This window comes from Danio rerio, chromosome 10, assembly GCF_049306965.1.
Source record: "Danio rerio strain Tuebingen ecotype United States chromosome 10, GRCz12tu, whole genome shotgun sequence".
Taxonomy (NCBI): Eukaryota; Metazoa; Chordata; class Actinopteri; order Cypriniformes; family Danionidae; genus Danio; species Danio rerio.
In genome coordinates, this window is record NC_133185.1 from 31,672,404 (window position 1) to 31,700,391 (window position 27,988).

General features: G+C 35.5%; 1 protein-coding gene across 3 annotated transcripts; it reads right to left on the minus strand.

Annotated features, from left to right (window-relative positions):
• Positions 1-970: 970 nt before the first annotated feature.
• fgf13b (fibroblast growth factor 13b) lies at positions 971-27,944 on the minus strand. 3 transcript variants are annotated; one of them, NM_001328492.1, is given in 7 exon segments: positions 971-2,348; positions 7,398-7,596; positions 13,461-13,564; positions 13,671-13,781; positions 24,383-24,553; positions 27,338-27,487; positions 27,699-27,944. In NM_001328492.1, coding segments are annotated over 6 exon segments (774 nt in total). In that variant the 5' UTR covers positions 27,390-27,487; positions 27,699-27,944; the 3' UTR covers positions 971-2,211.
• Positions 27,945-27,988: the final 44 nt, after the last annotated feature.

A 27,988-nucleotide genomic window follows, 5' to 3' on the forward strand; every position in this document is an offset into this window, starting at 1 on the left:
AGTTGCCTTTCTATCAGCTCAAACCTTTGATCCTCTGACCTCTGCCATCAACAAGGAATTTGCGCCCACAGAACTGCCGCTTACTGGATATTTTCTCTTTTTTGGCTCGTGGTCTTTAAACCCTTGAGATGGTTGTCCCAGTAGATCAGCAGTTTCTATAATACTCACACCAACCCATCTGGCACCAACAACCATGCCATGTTCAAAGTCATTTTAATCACCTTTCTTCCCCATTCTGATGCTCAGTTTGAACTGCAGCAGATCGTCTTGTTTATGTCTACATGCCTTAATGCGTTGAGTTGCTGCCATGAGTTTGGCTGATTAGAAATTTGCATTAACTAGCGGTTGGACAGTTGTACCTAATAAAGTGAGTATATTCAGGCATGTTAGAACATGGATCATTTCATGACATTAAGACATAAAGTTTTTTGAATATAATAAAAGCGTGATCACCTCTTCTCTGACCTAAGGTCAGAATTGTTTCAACATTATATACAGCAAATATATGACATGGTGAATTAGGATAGAACACAATTTTTATAACCATATTTTGATATTTTACTTTCACAGACACTGTTTGAAACACTAAAATGTCCATGCAATATGCTTTATGGATGTTAAATCACTTTTGTAAATGTAATTTCATGCAGGCACCAAAATGGGACATCTCATATTTAATGTAATATATATAAATTTTACGTATTTTATTAAATTTAGTTTTAGATTATTGCCTATAAGCCATAATAGAGACTCTTTAAGTTGTTTATTTATAAAAAAACAATTGATTTCCCTTTTAATTGAATTATATTTCATTATTTTCAGAATTATTTTTATCATTCTTTTATTTATTGCATATCTTTACATAAATCCTTCATTCAAATCTTTAAAAAATGTTGATTGATATAGCTATAAAAAAGAGCTATAGTACCAAAAACAAGTCTCTTAACATAATTAAACGCGATGAATGCTCTGAACATACAAAACATTTTATTCAGTGCAGCTTTTTAAATGTACAACAAATAATAAACGGGCGGGTAGCAGGTTAAAATGCATATATATATATACAGTACATTTGTATTTTACTCCAGTATCCATTAGAGCACATGGTTCCATATTGTAGTTAATATACAAAGCCACACAACATGCAGCGTCCATTGTCCCCCATGCATTAAATATGCTTCATACATACAGTACATACACACAACAAAACAAAAGAGGCGTTTGACTGAAATTAGAAACTGGGCTGCTTGCCTGACCAGCGAAGACTAGAAACTATGAACGACTTTTCAAAGACGGGTTATTTACTTATGCTGATTTAGCCCTGTTAAAGCAATGGAAGCTTTCATTATATGAAAAAAAGAGGAAGCCTGCCCTGTTTTTACGTAACGGAAATCTTACCGGCTTGACGTTAATCAATAATTTAAACACTGTCTGATTTGACACTTCTCCAAGATGCTGGGTTCCCAAATTAGACAGGAAGTAAAGGAAGACATAAACAGACCTCAAAATAAATAAAAAAGCACAGCGAGTAGCCTTCATCTCTCCCGAATACATTTCCTCCGACTAAATGACATTCGCTTCTCGCGCTTTTCTCAACTATCTGTCTGAGAGAGCTGAAATTACACAAATTGACTTACCTCCATACAAAGAGACTAATGACATCTTTGGTGCGCAGACAGGCCGAACCTTAAATCTGTTTAATTTGCAGAATAACAATGTGTTTGGGGAGGGGAAGAGCTGAAAAGACAAAAAGGAGAAGCAAAACGCCTCATCTAAAAAGCACACAACGATGAACCACTGCTTTCAAACAAAAAAAGCTGAGCTGAAGGACTTGTATCATATGTCCAAAAAACCTTTGGGATTTCTGCCTCTATATACCGATAAATGGGTCGCACAAGCTGCTATTGTCATTTTGTAGTTGACTCAGCACTATGGAGCTGCAGGCATCCCTAAGAAGAAATGGAGCAAAACACAAAGTAGGTGTTTCAGTAGGAGCTTTGTATATGCTACACATGGGAACGGGGGACCGCAGACCCCTACATCGGTAAGATGGCTTGGTTTGATTAGATCTCACGAGGTTGACCTGCAGATTGTACGATGTAGGTTTTGCACTTGTGTTCTCATCACAGTGATTTCAGGAAACATTTCTCGCCGCACTCTTGTAAACGCGTTTGTGCTGTTGGAGTTGACGCTGGAGTCCGGCAGCGGTGGTTATGTGGACTCGTTCTGACTCAGAGTCTTGCCGCCGTTCAGCATGGCCGAGGCGCTGCGGCTCTTGGTCGGCGTGCCGCTGCCGGAGCGGGAAAACTCGGTCAGGTCATGGAGAGACGGCTCTCTGTACATGGCAACTGAAGGAGGGAGAGAAAGGAGAAAAAAGGTCTCGTGAGGATCATACTGAGGTTCTTGCAAGCAAGGGTTTTTATGAGTAGATCAATAAGTTCTGTTAGTGTCAACAGAGAATGAGGGATGGGAATCATAGGCGGTTCCTTAAAGGGACAGTTCACCCAAAGATGAAAATGTCTTCACTGTTTTCTCTTCCTTTACTTGTTTCTTGAACACAAAATATTTTTTTTGAAGAAAGCTGAAAGCCTGTAAGCATTGACTTCCATGGTGTACATATATTATGAAAGTCAATGGTTACAGGTTTCCAACATTCTTCTAAATAAAATGTTTGAAACAATCAATGGGAGAGTAATTTCAGTTTTGGTAAACTGTCCCTTTTCAGTTCAATTCTTTTAAGTGTGAAGAAGAAGAAATATTTTAAAATATTTGTAATTCTATCGTCACATGCTCAAGAGTTGAAAGCACTTGAATGCCACCACACATTGTCATAATTACGATAATTAGTACTCTTGGGTCTGACAGAAAGTATATGAGATGAAAAGGGTCTGGATGCAGACCAGGTGCAGATGCAAGCTGAGACGGCATGCAATGCTTTTAATACGTGCAGCTAACCCCGCCCCTAACCCTACCCCTCACAGTAATATCACTAGCTCCATTGAGTATGTCTGAGACTGCATGTCTGAGGCTGTGCGTGTCAGCTTGCATGTGTAAGTTGCATCCAGATACTATTGATGAGACTGCAGTTAACAAAGCGTCTGTGTTGATGCTGAATGTGTTGAAATTATAATTGGTCTGTTGCATATACAAAATGTGTATGTATTGTATGTAAAATGTGTATGTGTATGTATATATATATATATATATATATATATATATATATATATATATATATATATATATATATATATAGTATTCATAGCGCTTCACTTTTTCCATGTTTTTTTGTTACAGCTTTGTTCCAAAACTGATAAAATTAATTTGTTTCCTCAAAATTATACACACAATACCCCATAATGACATTGTGAATTTGTCATTGTCATTACAACTTGATGTATGTCCTTGAGTGGCCCAGCCAGAGCCCAGACCTAAATCCTATTGAACATCTCTGGAGAGATCTGAAAATGGCTGTACACCGTCGCTTCCTATCGAAGCTGATACTTATGTACATGTGATTTTTCAGGTGTTTTATTTTTAATAAATTTGCAACAATTTCCAAAAATCTTTTTTTTCACATTGTCATTATGGGGTATTGTGTGTAGAATGTTGAGGAAATCAATGAATTGAATCCATTTTGGAATAAGGCTCTAACATAAAAAATTGTGGAACAAGTGAAGCGATATGAATACTTTCTAGATGCATTGTAAGCTGAAAAAGCTAAATATACAGTGATATAAATTTATTTATTGATAATTTTATAGACTATTTTATAACATAACGACTTCCCAGGAGGACCTGAACAGCATAAATGTGAAAAAGTGCCATCATAAAACGCATGAGCACATTTACACATCTATTCCATTCCATATACAGAGCCTAAAACAATGAAGACTCAATAAATGTGAGTAAGAATCATCATTAGTGAGAACAGTATACATAAAACTCACTGTGCTCCTCAGTTGGCTTTTCAACATTTTTGAATTCTAAACCTAGGTTTACATAACATGAGTTATAGGCCCATCTAAACCAAATTTACAATTCACAACACAAGAAAAAAAATGTCCTAGACTTTGTTGGACATTGAGGTTGACTAATCATATTAAAATTACACAAGCAATGAGTGATAAGAAAATTACTGGAAAAAAGGCAAACGTTTGAGTCGCATGTTGACCATTGTCTGTGCCAAGCTAACAGAGCTATGAGTTTTTAAGTTACTTTATTCTTTGGGATTGTTTTGCTCTACGCACTTCATTGTTCTGAAGTAGACTCTGGGTTTTTTTTTTTACCCTAACATATTAAACATGTTTGTTTTCTTTTAGTTAAGAAAATCTGTCTAGATGACAACTTATAATTAAAATTAAATAATCCTTGAGAAGTATGTTTTAATGCTATCTGATCTAGCCAATATCAACAAACCTTATTATAAAGTAATACATATGGCACTATTCGAGGAACCGCCTTAAAAGACTCATTAGCGCACAATCTCATCTTGTTTGATTCACCAGTGATTTTACAGGTTTTTTCACACTGAACTAGTCATGAAGTAGCCGTTACCCTTTTTCACTAATGTAAAATTAGCGTGCTGAATAATTCACATTAGAGTATATTTTTTACATAAAACATATTTTGCTTGCAACACATGCCATGCAGTCAGATGGTAGCATATAGTGGAGCTGTAATAGCTGCCATATTTTAGGAGAATAAATGCAGCTGAAGCTCAAACTAGATTTGAAATTCCACATACGCATATATTACCAGGACTCCATTCATCTCTTAAGTAAAATTGAACTGACTTCCAGCTGTAGTTTGTCTGAACTCTACATTAAAAAACACCTCATTTCAGACAAACAATAGTATGATGAACTAATTTAACATAAGTTGGTTTGAAATCCAGTTGCATGGAGCTCCCATGACTAATGTCTAGCCATCTCAGGTTCACTTCTGACTGCACACAAGCAGCTGCACTTTTTGATTTCCCCTCTGATTTCACCAGTTCTGAGAAAGAAGGCACCAATTTAATTTCAAGAGGAAAACCACATTACTAGAAAGGGCGCAATATACTATACTATATATATTTTATTTTCTATTTTAGGTCAATAGTAGAGTGATTCTATAAGAAATATTGATGGGCTGGTGTTAAGATTTTGATAAACGCAGACAACTGTTTTCCTGTTATGGACAGTAACCATATTACATTGTGTTTAGTATTTCAAAAATTAAAAAAAAATAATAATATTTTTAATGCTGCACAAAAATTCGGAAGTCGAAACACAAAGTATAAAAATAGGTATTAATTTTAAGAATCTTTACAATTTTTCACTTTAAAGGGCACCTGTTTTACCCCTTTTTTGAATTAAGCGATGTCTTTTGTGTCTCCAGAATGTGTCTGTGAAGTTTCAGCTTAAAACACCCATCAGATTATTTTATTATAGCTTTTTAAATCTGGAAAATTTGAGACTGTTAAAACTTTGTAGCAGTTTTTATTGCAAGTGCCTTTAATGCATCTGAGCTAGTTCTCCTCGTCCAGCTTTACTACGTGCGTGTCAGAGCCGTAGCCTTCACGTAGATAAACAGCACAGTGACAGACAAGAATAAAGCAGATCTCCTTTACTACAGTAGGAACTTTCCCAACTGTTGTTTGATATATTTGTTGTGGAGTTAATTCAAGCCTTTCTGCAACAATGAATCACACACAATGTCGTTATAAAGTTTGTGCGCATACATGCACGCGCACACACGTTTAGCTTTGCACTGTTTTTGCACGGTAAATGTGACAGGATACACTGCTGTATGAACATCCGTTCTGTTAATGTACAAAATAAACCTAATTTAAGTCCACAAACCAGGATTGAAGCGTCTTCTTTTATAACTGTAACTAAACTAAGTGGCTGTGGTGTTGAATTACGAAGCGATTTTACTGTATTCCTTACAAGCATGCACTATTTGAAAAACATTGTAAACTTGTAAAACTCATTCTTGATCACATTTGATGATGACTGATGATCACAGAGAGCTGAACAGATCCCGGTTGCTTTTTGCACGTCCTGTCTTGTTGATATGATTATACGCGTTACTATAGAGACTTGTTAATATGCGTCTGTCAATCAATTCAGTGGGCGGGTAAACCGCACTTCCACATCACGTTGCAGTCGGCCTCAAAATGGAGATTTGGATCCTATTTTACGTCAGGAAATTAAAAAAAATAAACCTTCTTGTTTTTTATCACTTCAATATGACTGTGCTTTCAAAAGCTTACAAAAGATGATTTTCATCATAGGTGCCCTTTAACAAACATTATGTAAAAAAGTATAAAAACATTTTTTAAGTAATTAAATTAAATTAAAATGAATAATGTTTTTAAAGATTAATGTTAAGTTAAGTTAGTGATCAATGATCAAAGAATATATATATATATATATATATATATATATATATATATATATATATATATATATATATATATATAAACTAATGTTAATAAATTATATAGTTCTATATAAATTCCAGATGAACATAACTTTTTAATAGAAATATTACTCAACATAAGTGCTTTATAAGTTATGACCAATAAACCATATACTAAAATATAAACAACATAACATAGAAATAAACATCAGAAACAATATATGGTCTAAGTGAAAAAACATACTGAATACTGGACAATGTAGCCATTATGATAATTATATAATACACTAAAAGTTTAAAAGTTTTACTTTAAATGTGCGGCAAATGAAATTGGAAATAAAATTGAAGTTGTAATATAGATTCTATTAAGTAATAATTTTTTTAATGCCCAATACGGACTAAAAATCTAAAATGCTTATATGATGAATGTATTACATAATCTGCTGGACAAGCTTGCTAAACTGTCAACAAAAAATAATACCAGTTAAAACCCCTTACCCATTTTCATCCTTTTATGAAGCACATTTCAGTAACACTTTATTTTAATGGTTCCTATTGCACATTTTGTAGACTAAAAGGTGCATTGCAACTACATGCCAACTACCTCTGATTGGAGTATTAGTAGACTGTCTGCTTAATATCTGCTGATATTGCTCCTAATATTGCTCCTTCAACCTTTAACTGACTATAAAATACTTACATGCAAGTACATGTCAAACTACACTAACCCTAACGATCTACTTAGAATCTATTGAGAATTAGTTGGCATGTAGATGAAATGTAACTTAAATTTAATAAAATGCATTTGATGGGACCATCAAAATAAAGTGATACCCACATTTCTATTCATAACATGAAACAACAGCAAAAACGTGCTGGAAAGCCAACAAGCGACTAAATTTTTTGTCAACCAATATCTCCCCCAGTCTCAAACATATTATTTTTAGAAAGCCATCAGTCTGACGATCAAAACAGGAGACACTTGAACAAACCTTTAAGAGGTTTGGGGATGAAGTGAGCAGCCGGCTTGGTCTTCTTTACATGGTTGCCCTTCATGATTTGACCCTCTTTGTTGAGACCCAGGTACCAGCCTCGGCCCGACTGCTGTTGTCTGTAGATCATTGACGAGTAGGTCACGTAATAGTTCTCAAACACCGACTCTTTAAATTTGCACTCTGGCGTGAAGTGCTCCTGTGAGAGTGAAATGGGCAGAGAAGACAACAGAAACATTAGAGACTGGAAGAATGAGGGGAAGAGCAATATTCTGATGTGTTTGTGGAGGAGTATCTGCATAACTGAGAAAAAAAAGTGTGTGTGCGAGGGAGATGAAGAAAGTGAGAGCAGACAAAATGAAGATAGTTCAGGCTAATATTGATGGTAAGATTCTGTTTAATGCAAATATTTGTTGTCATAGTTTGGTATTAACATTATAATGCATGCTGTCTAAATAAAGTCAAAATTAAAAACAACCAATAGGATAAATAGTTTGATAATCTGTGTGAACTGAAAGTTGCTGAGGCTTTTATTTTAGTATGCTGATATACTTCCAACAGCAGGGCTTAATTTGTGCCGAAACTCGCCTGTCCGGATCTGGCACCTCTGAAATCTGATCCGGCATCTCATTTTACCGATCCCCCTCCTCAACCATCCTCCTCCCCCATCTGCTGTTCACTTTCACTTTCTTCCGCGACTCCCCAACCCTCTTCACTTTCGCCTGTGATACCCCCGCCCTGCTCACTTTCGTCCACGACACCCCTCCGAAGAAGGGCCAAAGACTAAAGCGCAAAAGCATTAGGGGCATGTCCGAATCCACTTTTGCTATTTTAAGGACGGAAAAATATGGTTTGTGCCACGGCGTATGGTCTAACAGGGTTGTGCTTGTTCTCTTCATGACTTATGGGTGTGTTTTGAGCATAAAATGCATTAAACCAATCAGAGTCTCAACTCCCATTACCTTTAAAAGTTAGTTGCGTTGCGCCATGAAGCATTTGCTATTTACATGATTTGTAAGTGTAAAAACTGAATGCTTCACTAGCAAGAAAACAGTTAAACAGACCATCTGCAGTGCGAGGATAAAAAATGAGCATCCTCCATTCAGCCTCTTCACTTTCTCTTTACTTTTACTATTTACTTTACTCCTTTACTTTACTCCTTTACTTTTGTGAATAACTAAATGGTGGAAACTCACTCCACTGAGGACATCCATTAGCCTATACATAATTAATTTTGTTTGTTAAGCGCAAAGATTTGTTTCAAAACTATTTCTAAATTCAGTTCTAATTTCCAGAAAACAAATAAATGAACAATAATAATGAAGTGAGGTAAAAAAAAAAAAAGAAAACTGAGTTATATCCAAACACATGTCCTATGCCCCATATGGTCCAAAATTCAACAGGTGAACAAATCTAAGCTTGTTTTTATTTAAACAAATATAAATATGCATATAATAAATAATACTAATACTAATAATAACATTATACGAAAGCAAACTGTCATGAATAAACTGAAAAAAGCCCCCCCGAAATGAAGGCATGGAGGTAGAGGTTTTTATATTTACATGGAAAATAATAATTTTTGTAACATTTTAATTCTCCTTTTGTAATTTAATTTAATCCTATTGTAAAGATATTTCTGTATTTCTGTACATCCTGTGTGTATTAAGCAATGTGTAAGTGTTTGGACTCGCATCGGTGCACAACTAACGTACTTTAGACCAGCTTTTAGTTGGTCGATGGTGGGATCTATTTCACTTCCTCAAAATAGCAACAGGCCAACAATGCACCTTAACACACCTCCTTTATAGACCAGCACACCCATGAGACCACAAAGTGGCGCAAATGGATTTGCTATTTAAACAAAGTGGTGTAAAATGTGAAAACTAGTGTTGGACTGGTCCGAAACTATCAAAAAATCAGGTCATTCACGTCTTGCGCCTTATTGCACTGGATGTCTATATAATAGGGTCCGTGTATGATCGAAGAGACCGAAGTGATTAATTGTTGACCTAAGACTGTAAATTCTGATTTCACATGGACATTTTAATCCTTATTGTTTGAACAAAGTAAAATCTAAAAACAGAATATCACTTTGAATTTATGCATCACAACATTATATATGCAGTAGTTTTCCCCTCTGATTATGATTATATACTGTAATTATTATTTTAAATCACTAATAATATCAAAGACTACCTTTAAGTATGTGTCAGATGAAAATAAGAAATATTTCATTTCCAGTACAGACTTATTGCCCATTCAAACATAACTATAAAGATAACTGTATTTGCATTGGCCTCAATTTTGTATAGTTATCAGGTTGCAGTTTTGTTCTCTGTCTCTTTAAATGTTCAAGCTCCTTAAAGCAGGATGGGTTCTTATTTTCTATTAAAGTTTTTATCGGTCATCTGCTAGAAAAGAAAATGATGTTAGAAAATGATCATCAATATGCAGATTCCTTCACCAGACTGTCATGAAGCACCCAGGACTGTCTCCTGAGGCTGTGGATTCGAGGTTGTAATGTTGTAAATAAATAACATTCAAATCAATTTCATGAACAAACTGATCGTTTCACTTCATATGACCTCAATATATCATCAGGAGTCACGGGTATTAATTTTATTTTGCCTGTTTATCTTTTTGGACTTTCAATGTGCCAGAAGCCATTGATTCACATTTAATGAATCACCAAGGACCACAATTTCAGTTAAAGATTTTCTTTAAAGTTGTAATAAATAAACAAAAAAATTAAACTCTCTTACACATAGGATTGCATGAGAGTAAATTAACAGCAAATTTTCATTTATGGGACAAATCAATTCTCTAAAGTGACAGACAAAACAAAAGATGTGACAGTTCTAAACATTTCTTAAAGTTTTCTACGAGGGTACTACCCAGGTAGAAACACTAGACAACAATTGGGATTTATTTGCATTTCTTAGCAATGTATTTACAATGCTGCAGCTGCGGCGGCCGTCTTTATAAGCTTCAGTTATTTCTCTGTCATGGTGAGTTGTATTCGTTTTTCTGTTGCATGCATTTGTAGATGTAGATGTAATTTCTAGCGATGGAGTGGGGCAGTAGGTAGTGCTGTCACCTCACAGCAAGAAGGTCGCTGGTTCAAGCCTCAACTGCGTTTCTGTGTGGAGTTTGCATGTTCTCCCTGCGTTTGCATGGATTTCCTCCGGGTGCTCTGGCTTCCCCCACAGTCCAAAGACATGCACTATAGGTGAATTAGGTAAGCTAAGTTGTCCGTAGTGTATGAGTGTGTGTGTGAATGAGTGATTGTGAGTGTTTCCCAGTGATGAGTTGCGGCTGGAAGGGCATCCGCTGTGTAAAAACGTGCCGGATAAGTTGACTGTTCACTCCGCTGTGGCGACCCCAGATTAGTAAAGGGACTAAGCCGAAAAGAAAATGAATGAATTAATGTAATTTCAGGGGTTGTCCAGATCCGATCAGCTGATCTGAAATCGGGCTCAAATCACACGGTTTTAGACTTGATCGGAATCGGACGTTACCTCCTGATCAGACCTTGAAGGCAGAATTATTAGCCCCCCCTTTTTATTTATTATTTTTTTAATATATATTTCCCAAATTATGTTTAACAGAGCAAGAACATTTTCAGTTGTCTGATAATATTTTTTCTTCTGGAGAAAGTCTTTTTTGTTGTATTTCGGCTAGAATAAAAGCAGTTTTTAATATTTTTAAATCATTTTAAGGTTAAAATTATTAGCCTCTTAAAGCTACATATTTTTTCGATAGTCTACAGAACAAACCATCGTTATACAATAACTTGCCTAATTACCCTAACCTGCCTAGTTAACCCAATGAACTGAGTTAAGCCTTTAAATGTCACTTTAAGCTGTATAGAAGTGTCTTGAAAAATATCCAGTAAAATACTATGTACTGTCATCATGGCAAAGATAAAAGAATCAGCTATTAGAAATGAGTTATTAAAACTATTATGTTTAGCAATGTGTTTAACAAATCTTCTCTCCATTCTCTCCAGAAATTGGGGGGAAAAAAATAAACAGGGGGGGCTAATAATTCAGGGGGGCCAATAATTCTGACTTCAACTGTGTGTGTGTGTATGTATATATATATATACAGTATATATCATTATTTTTAACCCATTTATAGTTATGTGGTGGCACAGAGTTAGACCTCTTTCTTGACTTGACTTGACACAGACACAGCAACACATGCGGCATGACATCACTTTGTTGCTGAGACGCTTTTGTTTAAATCCAGCAAAGTAGAAGCTGAAAGAGGCTTGAAGCAGCAAGCTCGAGTATGTCTGTGGTCTGGAGGTATTATAAAGTTGATGATGACAACATTGCCATAGCAAACTGTGAGAAATGTAAATTTGGGATTGCCTGCCAGGTATTTTAAGGTTGAGGTCCTATTTGTTTTTATATTAGTTTTTTTAATATATTTATATTTACTGTTGTACTAAAGTCCAAAAGTGAAGAATTTATGTTATTTATGACTTGATTATTCAAGCTACCTCGCAGTTTGTTAACAGAGTTGTTGAATGTTAAAATATAAGGTGAATTAAATAAAAAATAAGGAACATCCTGAATCTGTTTCTTCGCTCTTCTATATAATTTTTTATGTATTATAGTAGAATCAGATTGGGTATTGGTAGACACTCAAAATCAAATGACTCTGACTTGAACTCGAGGTCACCTCTAGGACATCCTTAGTAATTTAACTTAGAAACCAACCAAAATACAGCGCCTAACACCATTCTGATAAAAAATTATTAATAATAACACCAGTCCATGCTACGAAAAAGATTGAAGACCCCTGATGTACACTACAAGCACATAACCCTAACTATAACCCTAAACTTACCATAAACTCTAATCTTATCCCTCAAATCTGATTGGCCAATTGGAATGTTGCTCCAGGATCAACATAGATGTTAACCCAGAAACATGACATGAAAAAATGTGTGCAAGCTTTTGCGACGATAAAAGAAAATCGAGTTGAGATGCCCTATCTAAGCCTCCATCAATATCCGCACATCACCTCATCTCGAGTTGCCTCTAAACCTAGATGGTAAATTCCTCTGATTGGAACCGTAATAAGTGGTCTAAACATGGTAGCACGTTGTCCCATCCAGTATGCGCTGCCGATTGATTACCATTAAACTCCTGAGGCCCCCAACACTTTGACTCATTCCAGCGAATCAATACATTCATCCTGGGGAAAACAACCTCTCGAAATCAACAAGGAGATACGTGTATACCAGCACGACCATAGGTGTTAGTTTGAGTATTCCTATGGGCAGACGGTCACACGTGAACCCACACACAGTTGAAGCGCAAAGGTACAGTTGAAACGGATCCTGCGTTACGAAGCACAGACCCTGCCAAGAGTTTCAAGGGCCACAGCAAATCTTTAGCGTACTAATGCCAGCAGTGTTGCTCAAAATGTCCATTTTGAATTGACAGAAGCACTTATTGGCAAGGTACTAAATTATTCATCTCACCACAGCACATTTAATCAAACGAAAGAGGTGAGGGAGGCGCTAGCAAAAAAAAAGAAGGATATCCATTAGAGCATTATTGTGATTTCTCCATATTTAAAACTGCAGATATTGGGCGTTAAAACCTTGCGTATGATTATGCATCATCTCCCAAGAGCGCTCTATAGATAGTCCAAACACAGAACAATTACATGAAGTGTGAATTATCTTTGTGTGAAAGCGAGGTGCTAATAGGCATGTCTAAATATGCCATTATCTCATCTTCGAATGCGAGCACGATACAATGCCGCGATAAATAAGGGAGGCAGATGGTGTTTGGGCAGGAGTTGGATCTCATTAACTCTTCAGTCCATCGATCGCAGGCTGTCTAGAATCCAACACACAACCTTTAAGTTAACAGCTCGGATCCTCGGGCATCCACGGTGCTGTCTAAAGCATAGATTTAACTACAATCAGAGCGGCAGAGACCAAATGTGGGATGTTTACTACTGCCCTGATCTCTGAAGAGCCCACGGTGTGTAGGAGGGACTCGCAAAGATGCGCTGTGAAGAGACGGTCGTACTTACAGAGGTGTACAGGTAGCCTTCATTGTTCATGGCCAGGTAGAGTTTGGTCTGGACGCCCTGAATAGCCACCACTCGTAGCCCGACGGGGATGAGGTTGAAAATAGCTGTGAAGTTACAGTACAACAGAAAACACAGTTGAGCCCAAGGGAAAGAAGCGTGTAGGATCTGTCGTGTTTAAACATGTTACTGTATGTGTCACAGTAAACGAACCGAAGCTATTATCTTCCTCCTTTGTACCATCGATGGTTCCATCAGCTTGGAGTTGTAGATGAAAGCCTTGTCGACTGTAGAGTTTGGTGACTATCCCCTTGAGCTGAGGCTCTGTGGAATTGAGACATCACAATTTAGGAGGAGTGGGAAAAAAGAGAGGGGAGGGGGTGTAACAGCAGAACAAATGGGGTGAGGAAAAAGAAGGGAACATCTAACACAGAGCCAGGAAATGACTGTTGGAAAACCATAAAATGTGCATTGTGAAAACATAGTGAGTGCTGGTGCCAGCAGGACCCGGACATTTGCCAAGCATGCCTCAGTGTCGAGGTGATAGATAACTGAATTATGTAACATGCATTTTGGTCATATTCTCATTCCAGATAAAGATCTTCAGATTTAAGAGTTAGAAGCACAAATCAAAGTATTTTTTCACTCGTTCAGTGCTATACTGATATTTGGTGATGCTGTATAAGTCTCATTCACAAAGAATTCATTACAGTTTTTATTATTAGCAGATGTTTCTTCAAAAAGGTTTCTACCTTACCTGACTCCTGAAACAAGTTTAATCAGTATTAAGTGAAGATTTACAAATCCATGATTGCTCTCGGCTCATTCGAAATCAGCAATAATTCAATCAGATTGATTCAAGCCTACATTAAATAAACAGATTTCGCCCTACTAAATTATCTTTGTTTTGGAAGAATCCCCCCTTCCACCCCATCTCCTCCTTTTCTTCCCTTTATATGCTTATTTACCAATTTTCTCCGAGCTCAAGGTTCTTTCCCGGGACAGCATGCTAAACCTGCTAATAGCATCAAGCAATATCTAAGTGTGATTTTATTTACTATTATTAATATACAATACCGGTCAAAAGTTTGGTGTCAATAGGGATTTTTAAATGTTTTAAAATAAGTTGCAGTTATGCTGCATTTATTTCATCAAAAATAAAGTACAAATTGTAAAATGTTATTGCACTATAAAGTAACTGTTCAAAAGTTGTGTATATTAAATTTAATAACTTATTGCAGTGATTTAAAGATGACTTTTCAAGTTCATTACTCCAGTCTTCAGAATCACATGATCCTTCAGAAATCACTCTAATATTAATTATTATTATTGTTATTATTATCAATAATAATAATTTAATTATTATTAATGTAATATTGATAAAAGCAATAATGACTTGAGTAATAATTTCATTTGAAACTATACAATAAGAAAGCAGTTATTACTTTTTTTATAAATATTTACCAATTACATTTTTTAGATATATTTAATAAATGACGTCTTGATGAACAGAATAATTTCCCTAAAAACAAAACATGAAAAAAAAAACTGACTCCAAACTTTTGACAGGTAGTATATATACACAGTGTTTTGTTTAGTTTGTACTGTTTGCACTCATGAGTGCTTGAATTTGACATTTACTCTGAGCAGGAGCATCTCAAATAATTGACTTTATATACTCTTAAAAATAAATACAATTTACAGATTTTTGGAGTTCCAAGAAGAACTTAAAATATTTATCATGCTAATTTAGTATATATAAGTACACCCCTTACAAATCTATCTTTATAATCATGTTTTAATAGGAAGTTATACAATATTTTAATTGTGCATATACAATAGATTAGTCAGTAGCCAAATCTGGAGCTTATTTAACAAAAACAACTTACAGTAACGCTCCAACAACTAGAACATCCAAATTTATATGTTATAGAAAAATATTAAATACAAAATTTAAAAAGAGCAAAAATCATGAGAAGAAAAAAATAGTTGAAATTTTGTAGGTTGTATTTACTGATTTATTTTTTGCAATATTTAGCTTGAATTTAATTGTATTATCTTTCAATTTCTAAATATGTTTGGTGACTAAAATATTAATTTAATAAATATATATGTTTAATAAACCTGTTTTGTTTAAATGCATCAAAATACATTGCCTATATTCACTGAGAAATAGATAAAAATATTAATTTTCAAAATGGGGTGTACTCAATTATGCTGAGCGCTGTATGTAAACTGTCCATAACAAAAAAATCTTTTAAAAGAGTTCTTTAATGGGAATAAAAGTTCATATCAAGGAAAAAGTGCTTCTTTAAAGAAGTGATTATTGAAGGTTTCTGTTAGGAACCAAAATATAGTATGGCATCACTGCAAAAACACCACTTTGGATGCTTAATTTTTAAGGTTGTAAAAACACTCCCTTTTCCACAGCACAAGACATTCAACACTGGTAAAAACTATTTTTTTAGTGTACTTCATACTAAGAAAAAAAAAACTGTTGATGGACTAAAAATGGTTGTTCTATGATATCCCTCCACAATCCCCTTAAGAGTGCAGTCAGTGCACCAACCAGATATAAACCCACTACATTAATTCAGAAACAAGAACCACACTTATTATAAATTCCTCAATGAAAAGTATATAAAACGCTAAATATTTCGAAAGATCAACCAGTGATCATGTCAACAACAAATGTTCAATACTAGCATGAGAAAACCAGCAAATGAAACCACAGACCCGTGCTTCAGACTGCGTTTGGACTGCATGATATGTAGTGTAGAACAAGTGATGAGCTGTGTGCATTGGTGATATTGCAACATCAGCTCTATAGCTCAGAGAGAAAGCAGTGCTCAAAAGCAGTGAGCTGTGAAATCCTTACACTCTGCGCAGCTCAGACCCGGAGGAGTTAAAAGTGTAGTCACTTTTTCTGAATACAGTCAGCTATGATGATGATGATGATTGATGAACATGGGTAAAAGTCTGAGAGCGAGAAAAAATAAAGGACACACATAAACATCAGACCTGGTCGCCTTCTCTTGCGCTTTTTAGAGCCGAAGAGTTTGACGCGTGAAAACAAGTTGAGCCTGCTGGGCTTCTCGCAGTTCCCTATGCTCTTGTTGGGGCTGCTGGCGCATCGGTTGGCATTGGCTTTCTCCCGCTCCCTCGCCTGCCTCTTCTGCCGAATGAGGGAGCTGGCGATCGCTGCGGCTGTAGCCAGTTTGGCGTTTTGTTGTGGCGACGCGTCCCAGATGAAAAAACGACCATACGTTGTATAGCCTATATGAAGTCCTGCGTGCTCAAAGCATTGTCACGGAGCAAGAATAAAATCAATACTCCATGACGGACTGCGTAGTGGTCATTTCAGAAGTCCACCGTTGTCTCCACTAGCACTGAACATTTTCTATCACTATTATTTAGTGAAATCACTTGGTTTGAAACCTTCATTCAGCGTCGGCTGTTGTGCCCCGACATGGTGCAGCAGATCCCGGACAGCAGCTCCTCTCCTCTCCGGGGACAAAAAGCTGTCTCTTCTAGAAAACGACGGCTGTATGTTGCGCGTTTTTGAGTGGGGAAAACGCAAGCCATTGTGCCATGATCCAAAGCTTAACTAAGCCATGGGCTGATTCAGAAAAAACGAGCACCTGTTAACACACCGCGGCTGAGGAAATAATTAAATACTGTCCTCATGTAAGAGAGAGAGAGAAAAAGAAAAGAGAGAGAGGGAGTTGTGCCGGGAAGAAATAGTGAGCAAGAGGTCTCCGCCTTTCAATAACGCAGGCTTTAATTGAAGTTGAGTAGATTAATCGGCTTCCCCTGCAGATGTGCTCATGTTTTCAGCAGTGAAGATCTGCATAGGTGCTCAACAGATCCCCCCCGTTTATCGAGACCGAGCAAAATATGGATATTCAGAGGCGCATGATAGAGAATCTGAACTGAGGTGTTAACTGTATGATCCATAGAGGAATATTGTTCATATCCACTGGCGCGGGGATGCCGGAGTGCTGTGTTTTCGGCAGCGGGTTTGATTGCAGCAGCAGCTCGTTCTCCTGCAGCGGCTGCATGGTGACAGACAGTCCGAGAGACGTGACTGTGGTCTTCAACAAGCCGCCTTGTATAAACAAGCAACATTACAGCGTCCTGGAATGAGGAGTGGCTTTTATGGCACACGTAATCTAAGTCATATTACTTTCATAACATTTTTTACATAATGCTACAAATTAAAATAGTTTTTGTTAAATTCAAGGTTTAAAAAAGTATGTTGATGCCAAAACTTTACTTTAAAACATCATGACATTATCATATGTATTGTCTTTTAGCTGCAAATTTGCTAATTTATCAACTCAATAATAAAATATGTGGATATGAAAAGCAGAAAACGCCACACAACGACTTAAAAATGCCAAATAACAAAGTTCAAAGCAACTTGCATCAGCAACATCATGTACAGTATAAATGTTATACTGTACAATGTGGCACAAATATGTATAATTCATTCATTAATTTTCTTTTCGGCTCAGTCCTTTTATTAACCAGGGGTCACCACAGTGGAATGAACCGCCAACTTATCCAGCATATGTTTTTCGCAGCGGATGCCCTACCAGCTGCAACCCATAACATGGAAACATCAACGCAATCTCATGGCAAGTCGTAACTTTTTGATTTAGAGGCTAATTCGTATGAATTCGTACGATCTAATTCATACAAGTTACTACGATTTGCTCATCCCCCAATGACAGGATGTCCTATACGGACATTTTAGCCTACTCTATTCACTTATAGTGCATGTCTTTGAACTGTGTGGGACACTGGAGCACCCAGAGGAAACCCACTCGAACGCGGGGAGAACATGCAAACTCCACACAGAAACGCCAATTGACCTAGCCGAGGCTCGAACCAGCAACTTGCTAGCTGTGAGGTGACAGCACTACTGCGCCACCGCGTCGCCACATAATCAATTTTTCAAAGATCTACGCAAACTTGTTTGAACAAACAATTTGAGTGAAAAAATGAGTAGTGTGAGCCATGAGTACTGTGAACTTACTCCATTTAAGTTGAAGTATGAGGTATTAAATTAACTCTCATTTCCTTCAACACTGAGTTAACTACACTCATTTCATTTGATAAAGTTAACTGTTGGGTTTTATAGTGTATGTAAAAATCTAGTAATTTAATGTATTATCTAAAATGGGTTTTACAACTATTATTGATAGAAATAAAATATGAGAAATATTAAAATCTAAATGATTATTATTATTATTTAGCGTAATATATAATACTCTCATCTTTATGTTAAAGTTGCCTGTAAGTAAACATTTATATATTTTTAATTAAATAAGAAATGGGTTGAAATGAGTTCTTTCAAATATTAAAACCAACCATTAAGTATGATTATTGGTGGTAAAAGCAAGTTACAATACAGTAATGATAAGTATTATTATGAATATTATTATATTTTGAATGTAACCATGTTTATACCACGTGAAACCAAGATGTGCCATTGCAACTACATTAAAGACAGGCAACCTGAGGGTCTTAAAAAGCCTTAAAATGTCTTAAATCTCAAAAGCTAAATGTTACGCCTTAAAAAGTCTTAAATCTCTGGAAATGTTGTGTTGTAGTACTTAAATCTTTTTAACAGGTCTTAATTTTCCTTTGTTCATGTAAAGCTGCCCAATCTGGCCATGAACACAAGTTCGCTGGGTCGCTGGTTCGAGCCTCGGCTCAGTTGGCGTTTCTGTGTGGAGTTTGCATGTTCTCCCTGCATTCGCGTGGGTTTCCTCCGGGTGCTCCGGTTTCCCCCACAGTCCAAAGACATGCGGTACAGGTGAATTGGGTAGGCTAAATTGTCCGTAGTGTATGAGTGTGTGTGTGTGTGTATGTGAATGTTTCCCAGAGATGGGTTGCGGCTGGAAGGGCATCCGCTGCTTAAAAACTTGCTGGATAAGTTGGCGGTTCATTCCGCTGTGACAACCCCGGATTAATAAAGGGACTAAGCCGACAAGAAAATGAATGAATGTATTATTATTGTATTATTAAATGTATTAAATCTAAATAATTTTTGACAGGGCAGGTGAAGATCTGTTATAACTGGGATATTTTTAAAAAATCCTTAGTGTTTAGCCCTGTATAAGTCTAAAATTTCATTCATAATAGTCTTAAAAATGTCTTAAATTTAACTTGATAAAATCTGCAGAAACCCTAAAAGAACACAGCAGAATTTTTTAAATATAACAAATTTATTTCAACAATAAAGGAGTATCAATATAATAATAATAATATAAATAATAATAATATTAATAATAAAATATATCTATATACACATTATATAAAACACACAATTCTACTCTGTCTTAAAATTAATTTGTTAATATGTGGTAAAAATGTATAGTTGGAAAATCCAGTAATTGTTAGATTTCTCAAGCAATCTTTGTTGGTGTAACCTACAGGCAGGTTAATTAAGTCAAAATAATATTTTCATAAAATGCTTAATCCAATTGTAGTTATTTAGTGGTATTTTAAGTACACAAAAAAACATTTTACTGCGGATAAGATTGGGTGGTGACAAATACATTGTGGAGCATTCATTAATTTATTCATTTTCTTGTCGGCTTAGTCCCTTTATTAATCCGGGGTCGTCACAGCGGAATGACAGGCAACTTATCAAGCACGTTTTTACGCAGCGGATGCCCTTCCAGCTGCAACCCATCTCTGGGAAACATCCACACACACTCATTCACACACACACTCATACACTACGGACAATTTAGCCTACACAATTCACCTGTACCGCATGTCTTTGGACTGTGGGGGAAAACCGGAGCACCCGGAGGAAACCCACGCGAACACAGGGAGTACATGCAAACTCCACACAAAAAACGCCAACTGAGCCGAGGCTTGAACCAGCGACCTTCTTGCCAACTGCGCCACTATGTCGCCACATTGCAGAGCATATAGCATAAAAAGCAAAGCCTTAAAATAAAAAAACACACATTTTTACATAATTCTACAAATTAAAATAGTTTTTGTTAAATTCAAGGTTTAAAAAATATGCTGATGCCAAAACTTTACTTTAAAACCTGATGATTTTTCATATTTGTTGTCTTTTAGCTGCAAATCTGCTCATTTATCAACTCATTAGTGATATTCATAAAATATGTGGATATGATGAGCAAAAAAGGCCAAAAAACGACTTAAAACTGCCAAATAACAGCAAAGTAGAAAGCAACTTGAGTCAGTAACATCATATACAGTAGTATAAATAAATGATAAACTAAATGTAGCACTATTTCTAAGATCAACTTTTTAAATATCTACACAAACTTGTTTGCAAATTTGAGAATTTCTTCATTAATTAATAACAACATTCTGAACTTTATTTATATGCTTTCATTTTTTAATGCTACTTTAAAAGTTTGCTTTAAATATTGTTGAATATCTATTTAGTATCTGTTAATGAAGTCAAAATGCCATTTTCATCAAACGCTTCATCCAATTCTAGTTAATTTAACGGGTTTTTAATGACACCAGAATCATTTGGTGGTGCCAAATACATTATATATATTTATATGACTTTTTTAATTGTTTAGTTTTTAAATCGGCAACCTTCCTTTGAAGAAACAACTAGAAAACTCCAGTGACCCACTTAAGCTTAGTTTCACAGGTTAATTTCAGCACCACGGACAGCAACTAAAGACTCGTACCTCTCAGCTAATTACAAACAAAAGCATCCTTTCAACCACTCAAACATGCCATTATCAGCCATTATCATTCCTATCTAGAGCCCCCCTCTTGCTGGGATATCAACAGATCTCTAAAAGTGTACCTGATACAGATCTTCTCAAGGGAAACGCCATGCCACTCTCACAGACATCCAGAGCAGCCTTTTATTCTTTCGCACTTCTTCACAGTGTGCAAACGCAAGAAAAAGGGCGTTGCAAACTTTCAACAAATTCTCATGTGTATTCCATCCATTAAAAGAGCACAGCCCGGCGATCATAGCAGATCATTATCGGCTATTATTGACAGACCACTATGAGTTTAGGGCGCCTTATCAATGATTCATCAGATGCATCTGTGATCCTGCCAACTCTATCATTCCCTTCAGGGTCATTCACAGCAAGTAGACAAGGATATAGAAGAGCAAGCAAACACTCTAATGCTAAATGCTTTCTAATCACAAACCTGAGGATTTACTTAATTGTATACGCTCAAACTATCAATCTTATAGTCACTTGTTTTTTGTTGCCAAGGCTGTCTTGTAAAACAACAGGCCAAAGAAAGATATTTTGCACGCTTCTCGAACAGCCGAGAACAGCAAAGCAAACCAGCACAGAGAGAGGATAATGAGATATCGGGTAATGAGGAAACTGGATTTTTCCCCTCTCAAACAGGGGCAATCAAATTAGTCTGGCCTTCCTTCCTCTTATGTGTTGACGACACAACCAAGCACACATCTTCCTGCTCGTCTCGTGTCAGTTTTAGATCATATCAAAGTCAATGTCATATACACAAGTGTTTTATGTAATGTTAGCATGCGCATGTAGTCTCTATATTAGTTATGCACATCAAATCTCAGGACATTGACTTTTTATTAATTCTTTATGTCTTCGCAGTCTATTTAGTTTCTGTGTTCTATGTTTCTATTAACAAACATGCTGTCATTATCACTCTTTCTACTCATTTTAAGGCAATAATATAACTATAAAACCTAAATTGATTTGATATATACAGTATATTATACAATATCTAGTTGTAGTCTTTGGTTGTAATAGCACAAATGCATGGAAATATTTATATTAATAATTGTTCTTAGTTCTTATAGTAGTTAGTTCTTGTTGTTTTTATGTGAACACTCCATTTGAATCACAGTATGTGACCTTAAGTGACATACAATTTGCGTACCAGGGTTTAATGCTAAGGTTTTTTCTGGCCTGATTGGGCCAGCGGTTTAAATTTTTACTTGTCCTGACAAAATTTCACCTGCCCCACCAAAAAAAAAAAGTTAATAGCTATTTATTAGCCATGTTTTAAATAATGTGTCAAAATAATGTCTGTGAATCTAACTTAAATATTTATATATTTTTTTTTTTATAAATGTATAATAAGTAAAATTCAAAGTGTTATGTAAACAAAAATAACAATATGAAAAATGTGCAGGTATTATATTGCAAAACATAAGATGGCTGACTTCCCAAACTGATGGCAAACTGCAAAACATCACTTCATTTTTTTCATCGTGTTGTACCCACATAAATGTCTGTTTCCTTTAGACTCATTTAATGGTTAATTTGATGTTGCCGTCATGTTGCTACAGAAAATAATAACATGCTCACATCATCCAATCAGATAAGAGGAATGGAAAAACATTATAGTGTTTATGACTACACAGAGAAGGTGGCATTTAAAGGTTCAAAAACACAAACTGTTTCTCAATTCTAAGACTGTATTTGCACGCAATTTTCAAAAAGTCGCAGGCAAATGAAACTTAAATGAAAAGGCAGCGCTGGACCAATCGGGCCATTGGGCAGTCCTTATTGTTGAGCCCTGCATTCATTATTGTCAGGTGTACTAACTATACATAGTACTAACATTTTGTTAAATTATAAATAGAAAAAATAGCATTAAAAAACTATAAAAATTAAAGGACTATTTAAATCCAGGGTGAGAACGCATGTCATAATATAATTCCTTCCAGAATAATCTCAAATGACCATCCTCATTATACACATGGGGATAACACACAATACAATATGATTAAATATATAACCATATACGTATACACACATTAGCATATGTATCTATCAGTTAAGCATCTTCTGTTTGTTTATAGCAACACAATCAGGTCTTCTAAGTGAAATATATTCAACCCATTTCCTTCATTTTCCCAGGAATATACCCTTATTCAAATTAACTACAGAAGTGATTTGTTTTCCCATTGTATAGATCTCAATAGTTGCATCTATCTAATTAGATCTTGCTGTAGTGCTTTTTAATTTTATAGTTTTTATATCTCAGATAATTCAAATGCAGGCCTGTAGTCGGAAAAATTTTTTTTACAAGTAGCCTAACTTTTATTCTAAATCTTGGACATTATTCTTGAAATTGAATGAAAATGTCCAAAGCACCATATGCAGTCCATATTAAAGTTACTTTAATACTAATTAGGCTGTGTATAAAAATCCTATCTAAAAAGGAAATATGTTTGGTAGATCAAAAAATAAGGATATAAATAAAAATAATACTTATTTGAGTATTTAAACATTATAATTAAACAGAATATGAGATGAATAACTGCAAATAAGTCCACATTTTATGAAAAGGAATCACCCCTTTCACCAGGCTGGCTACGGGCCTGAAACGCATAATTCTTATTCTTCCTACATCTTAGATAATTCAAACTTGTAGATTATCAGAACAGTTTGATTATTTTATATATAAACTGTAAAACAATCTATAAACAACTTTTAGCGGTGCTACAATTCGTTTTCAGCCACATTTCTGAGGAGAAAGAAAAACAACAACCCCACCCTGATGAAGATACTTTCAGAAATCGCCACAAGATGGCGCTAAAAGATACGAAATGTGCTTTTAGAAGAAATGTTGGGCTTCAAATGTTCCTGAAGTGCGCAATGAAACGAACTGGGTTTGAAATACTGTCCGTGTTTACATGCAGGAGTAATATACATAAGTGTATTATACTTCCTTATAAATCAAAGACTTAAAAAAACAAAAAAATAAAATAAAACAATTCATTCACATTCACAATAGCATGCGTTGTGATATAAAGCATATTCAACGCATTCTGTTTATGGTGGCGCAGCACGGTGTACATTTTTTAAGTTGTTGCTAATAGAAACATTGTCAATGCTAGTCTGCGGTGAAAGTGCTAAGCAGGCAGAACTGATAAACCTCTCGTCTCGACAAACCTTCAGTGTTTTCTTTTTTCTTTCTTAGAACGAAGAGTTTCCAGAAAGGACAGCAAAAGAGCTCCTGACATTTACTGTGAAAAGGTGAGTTTTCTTTCTGATCTACAGCGAGAGATAGACTTGATTCCGTCCGCAACAGAATGTACTCCTTGCCATCTTGAACTGTGTATACTTTAACATGACAGGACAACAAGTATTAGGGGGGACAATGGCATTATTATAAATATAGACATCATGTTAAGACTATATTGATGCATGCAAGCGTGCACGTACACATACCAAGCGGCCAAGCCAAGAGGTATAGAAAAGACCTAATAAGTTTTGAAAGATGATACTGACATCTGGTGGTAAAGCTATGGGTTCAGTGACATATACACAATTTCTACAAAAGTATTAACTTAAGGTGTCACAAAAGTTCAAATATATACACACTAATTCAGGTCTTAGCTGAACAGAAACATATAAACTTTTTAAATAACTTTTCATTAGTCCAATTTATTAATGCAGCTAGAGTCAAGGACAAAAGCATTATTGTAAAATACATTTTTACAATGATTTTTATGAGAAAAATATGTTATTCTAAGATGAACTCATTGAGTGAAGCAATAATTTATATACTACTATATATATATATATATATATATATATATATATATATATATATATATATATATATATATATATATATATATATATATTAGTCTTGTAAGGCATATTTAGAAGAACAATTATAAGACATTTGTTTACATTAATTTATTTAGGGATTGAGGGATTCAGCAGTCCATAAACACTCAATAATTTTGATTGTGAGTTCACGTTTTCATAATTTCCAACTATACTTTGAATTCTTTGAATTATTATTATACTTTGAATAGAAAACGTCTAAGTGCCATATGAAATTTTCTTCTAATATAAGCATTTTCTTAGGGATTTACTCAACATACACACTGGAGCTTGAGAAAAATTTCAATTTTAGGAGAAAATTTCAGACGGCATTTATAGGTTTGTGCATCTGAATATATATACAGTTGTAGTCAGAATTATTAGCCCCCCTTTGAATTTTTTTTTCTTTTTCAAATTTTTCACAGTATGTCTGATAATATTTTTTCTTCTGGGGAAAGTCTTATTTGTTTTATTTTGGCTAGAATAAAAGCAGTTTAAAATTTTAAGCCATTTTAAGGTCAAAATTATTAGCCCATTTAAGCTATACATTTTTTCAATTGTCTACAGAACAAAGCATCATTATACAATAACTTGCCTAATTACCCTAGCTTGCCTAGTTAACCTAATTAACCTAGATAAGTCTTTAAATGTCACTTTAAGCTGAATACTAGTGTCTTGAAAAATATCTAGTCAAATTACTGTCATCATGACAAAGAGAAAATAAATCAGTTATTAGAAATGAGTTATTGTGACTACTGTGCATTGTTTGCATTGTTTTTATGGAATGTCATCCTTCCATGATTTGCATGATGATGCCCATACCAAATTTCCTGTCAAGAACAATAAAGTTTTACTACTACTACTGCGTTAAAGTCATTTAGGTAACATCGACATTATTTATATGAAATCTTATGAATTAATTTTTATTTAGACACCTCAAAAATGTTATTCTTGTCTTTGACCACACTAGGATTTATTTACCTCTAATCAAATTTCTAAATATATTTTGTTACATTTTTCTAATGGTTAGCCCACAAGATCTGAAGGAGTCTTGTTTACACACATAGAAGTGGAGCATTTATATAGCAGATCACATGTGATAAATCTTAGTCCCTGAAATTTGAGGCCACGATGTGTAAATCACTGAGGCTTCAACCTGAAAAAAATCAATGTTAATACTATCAACGACACAGCATACAACATATTTTTGAAGGACGCTAAAATCAAACACTGACACAAGCGGTGACATACAGTGACCAGAATTAAACGCAACATTTTAAACGAACGTTGTGTTCAATCAAAACCCAGAAGAAGCCAAATCTCTCATTTAAGCTGAATCCCCACAGGTCTATTAAATGTAATTAAAAGTTATGTCTTCTTTAATGACCCCTCATTTAACATGGCCTCAAGTGCAGATGATGTCTTGATTGTTCCACACTTTTCCATGACGTAATAAACTTTAATTTATTAGTTTATTTATTAGAGTTTTTCCTCTAACAGCTTAATCAAACATAATCCCCCACACAAGCATTTAGTACTCCCTCTTCAGGGGGTTGTGGATACCTAACTAGATTACTTACACATTTTAGGCTAAAAACGAGCACTTTAATGCTTGTTGACCTTATATAAAATGTTATGCAATTTATGTCCAGTGCAAGAACCGCTGTAGACGCTAAAAATACAGAATACATCTGCTTTATACAGCATCATATGTATTTTTAATGAGAAGCCTCCCGCCTCTTTGTCTCCATGGCAATAGGTACCCCCAGCCTCCGTGAACTGAAGCGTGCGTATATCACGCTCAAGTAGGAAATAAACACATAAATACTCATTTTCCTTTTGCACACACGTTTCGTCAAGAGAAAGCCTTTTGACTGAAGCGTTTGCTGTTTCTGAGGTAAAGTATGAGAAGCGTGGAAAGCTATTTTTGCTCCTCGTGAAGCGCGGTCAGCTGTTATTACTGTAGATTTAAAGTGACCGCGCCTCAAAATATAAACGCTAAATAAACATCGCACTTGTTGGTTGTATGTATCAATCAGATTGAACGCTAGCAAGCAGTCACATTAAGGTAGCGTTACTCTTTTTTTGTAGATGTTTAATAGATTGCAGGCTACTAACGACGAGGGAATCAATTTTTAATGATTTTCCCTGCTATGCTTGGCATCGGCCCATTCATTGTAACCGTCTGCATAACCACAACCAACAGTTTCCCCAGAATTATAAACAAGCATATTTATGTCAGTACATAGAGGAAAAGATGATAATCATGTTAATATATATGGGATATCTTACCTTTGGTTGCATCCTTATCTTCTTTCGTCTTTAATAATGCTTTCCCGCTCATAGATCCCAGTTTTGATGAAGAATTCCAGATGATAACTCACACCAAAACGGTCCGATCATTTAAAACTGGCTCTTCTATTAAACAGTGGCCAACCCCTCCTTAAAGGAACCAGAGTGCTGCTTATAACAGGCTGATGTCTTTTTGTTTTTAAAATAGTGTTTATAGATCATCAAGTATCATATAACGTTACAGCATGCAGCATAAATCTAGCATTAATGCTTTCCCAAACAAACTCATCAAGCAATTTGAATATGAATGTTAATTAAATTAGTTCAACGTCAGTGGAATTAAATGTTGCTGAATGCTCACCGTGTGCTGGTCGTTATTACGATCTCCTCTGGCAGGTGTACATTGCGCTTTGTTCCATGACAGAGGAAAGGCAGTGAGAAAAAAATGTAACAACTGTCTTCTTTAAAAATTAAAACGTCAAAGGCCACTTCCCAGGCTGTTTTAGTGTCGATTAGTTTGCGGTGTGTAAGATTACAGTTCGAGCGCTCATGATGTGCTTTGACACATCAATCAGACCACATGGCGGTGTATTTCACTAAGGTCGCGTTGTGGAGCCCAAACTTCACCACGTGACGCGTGACGTCGCCCGC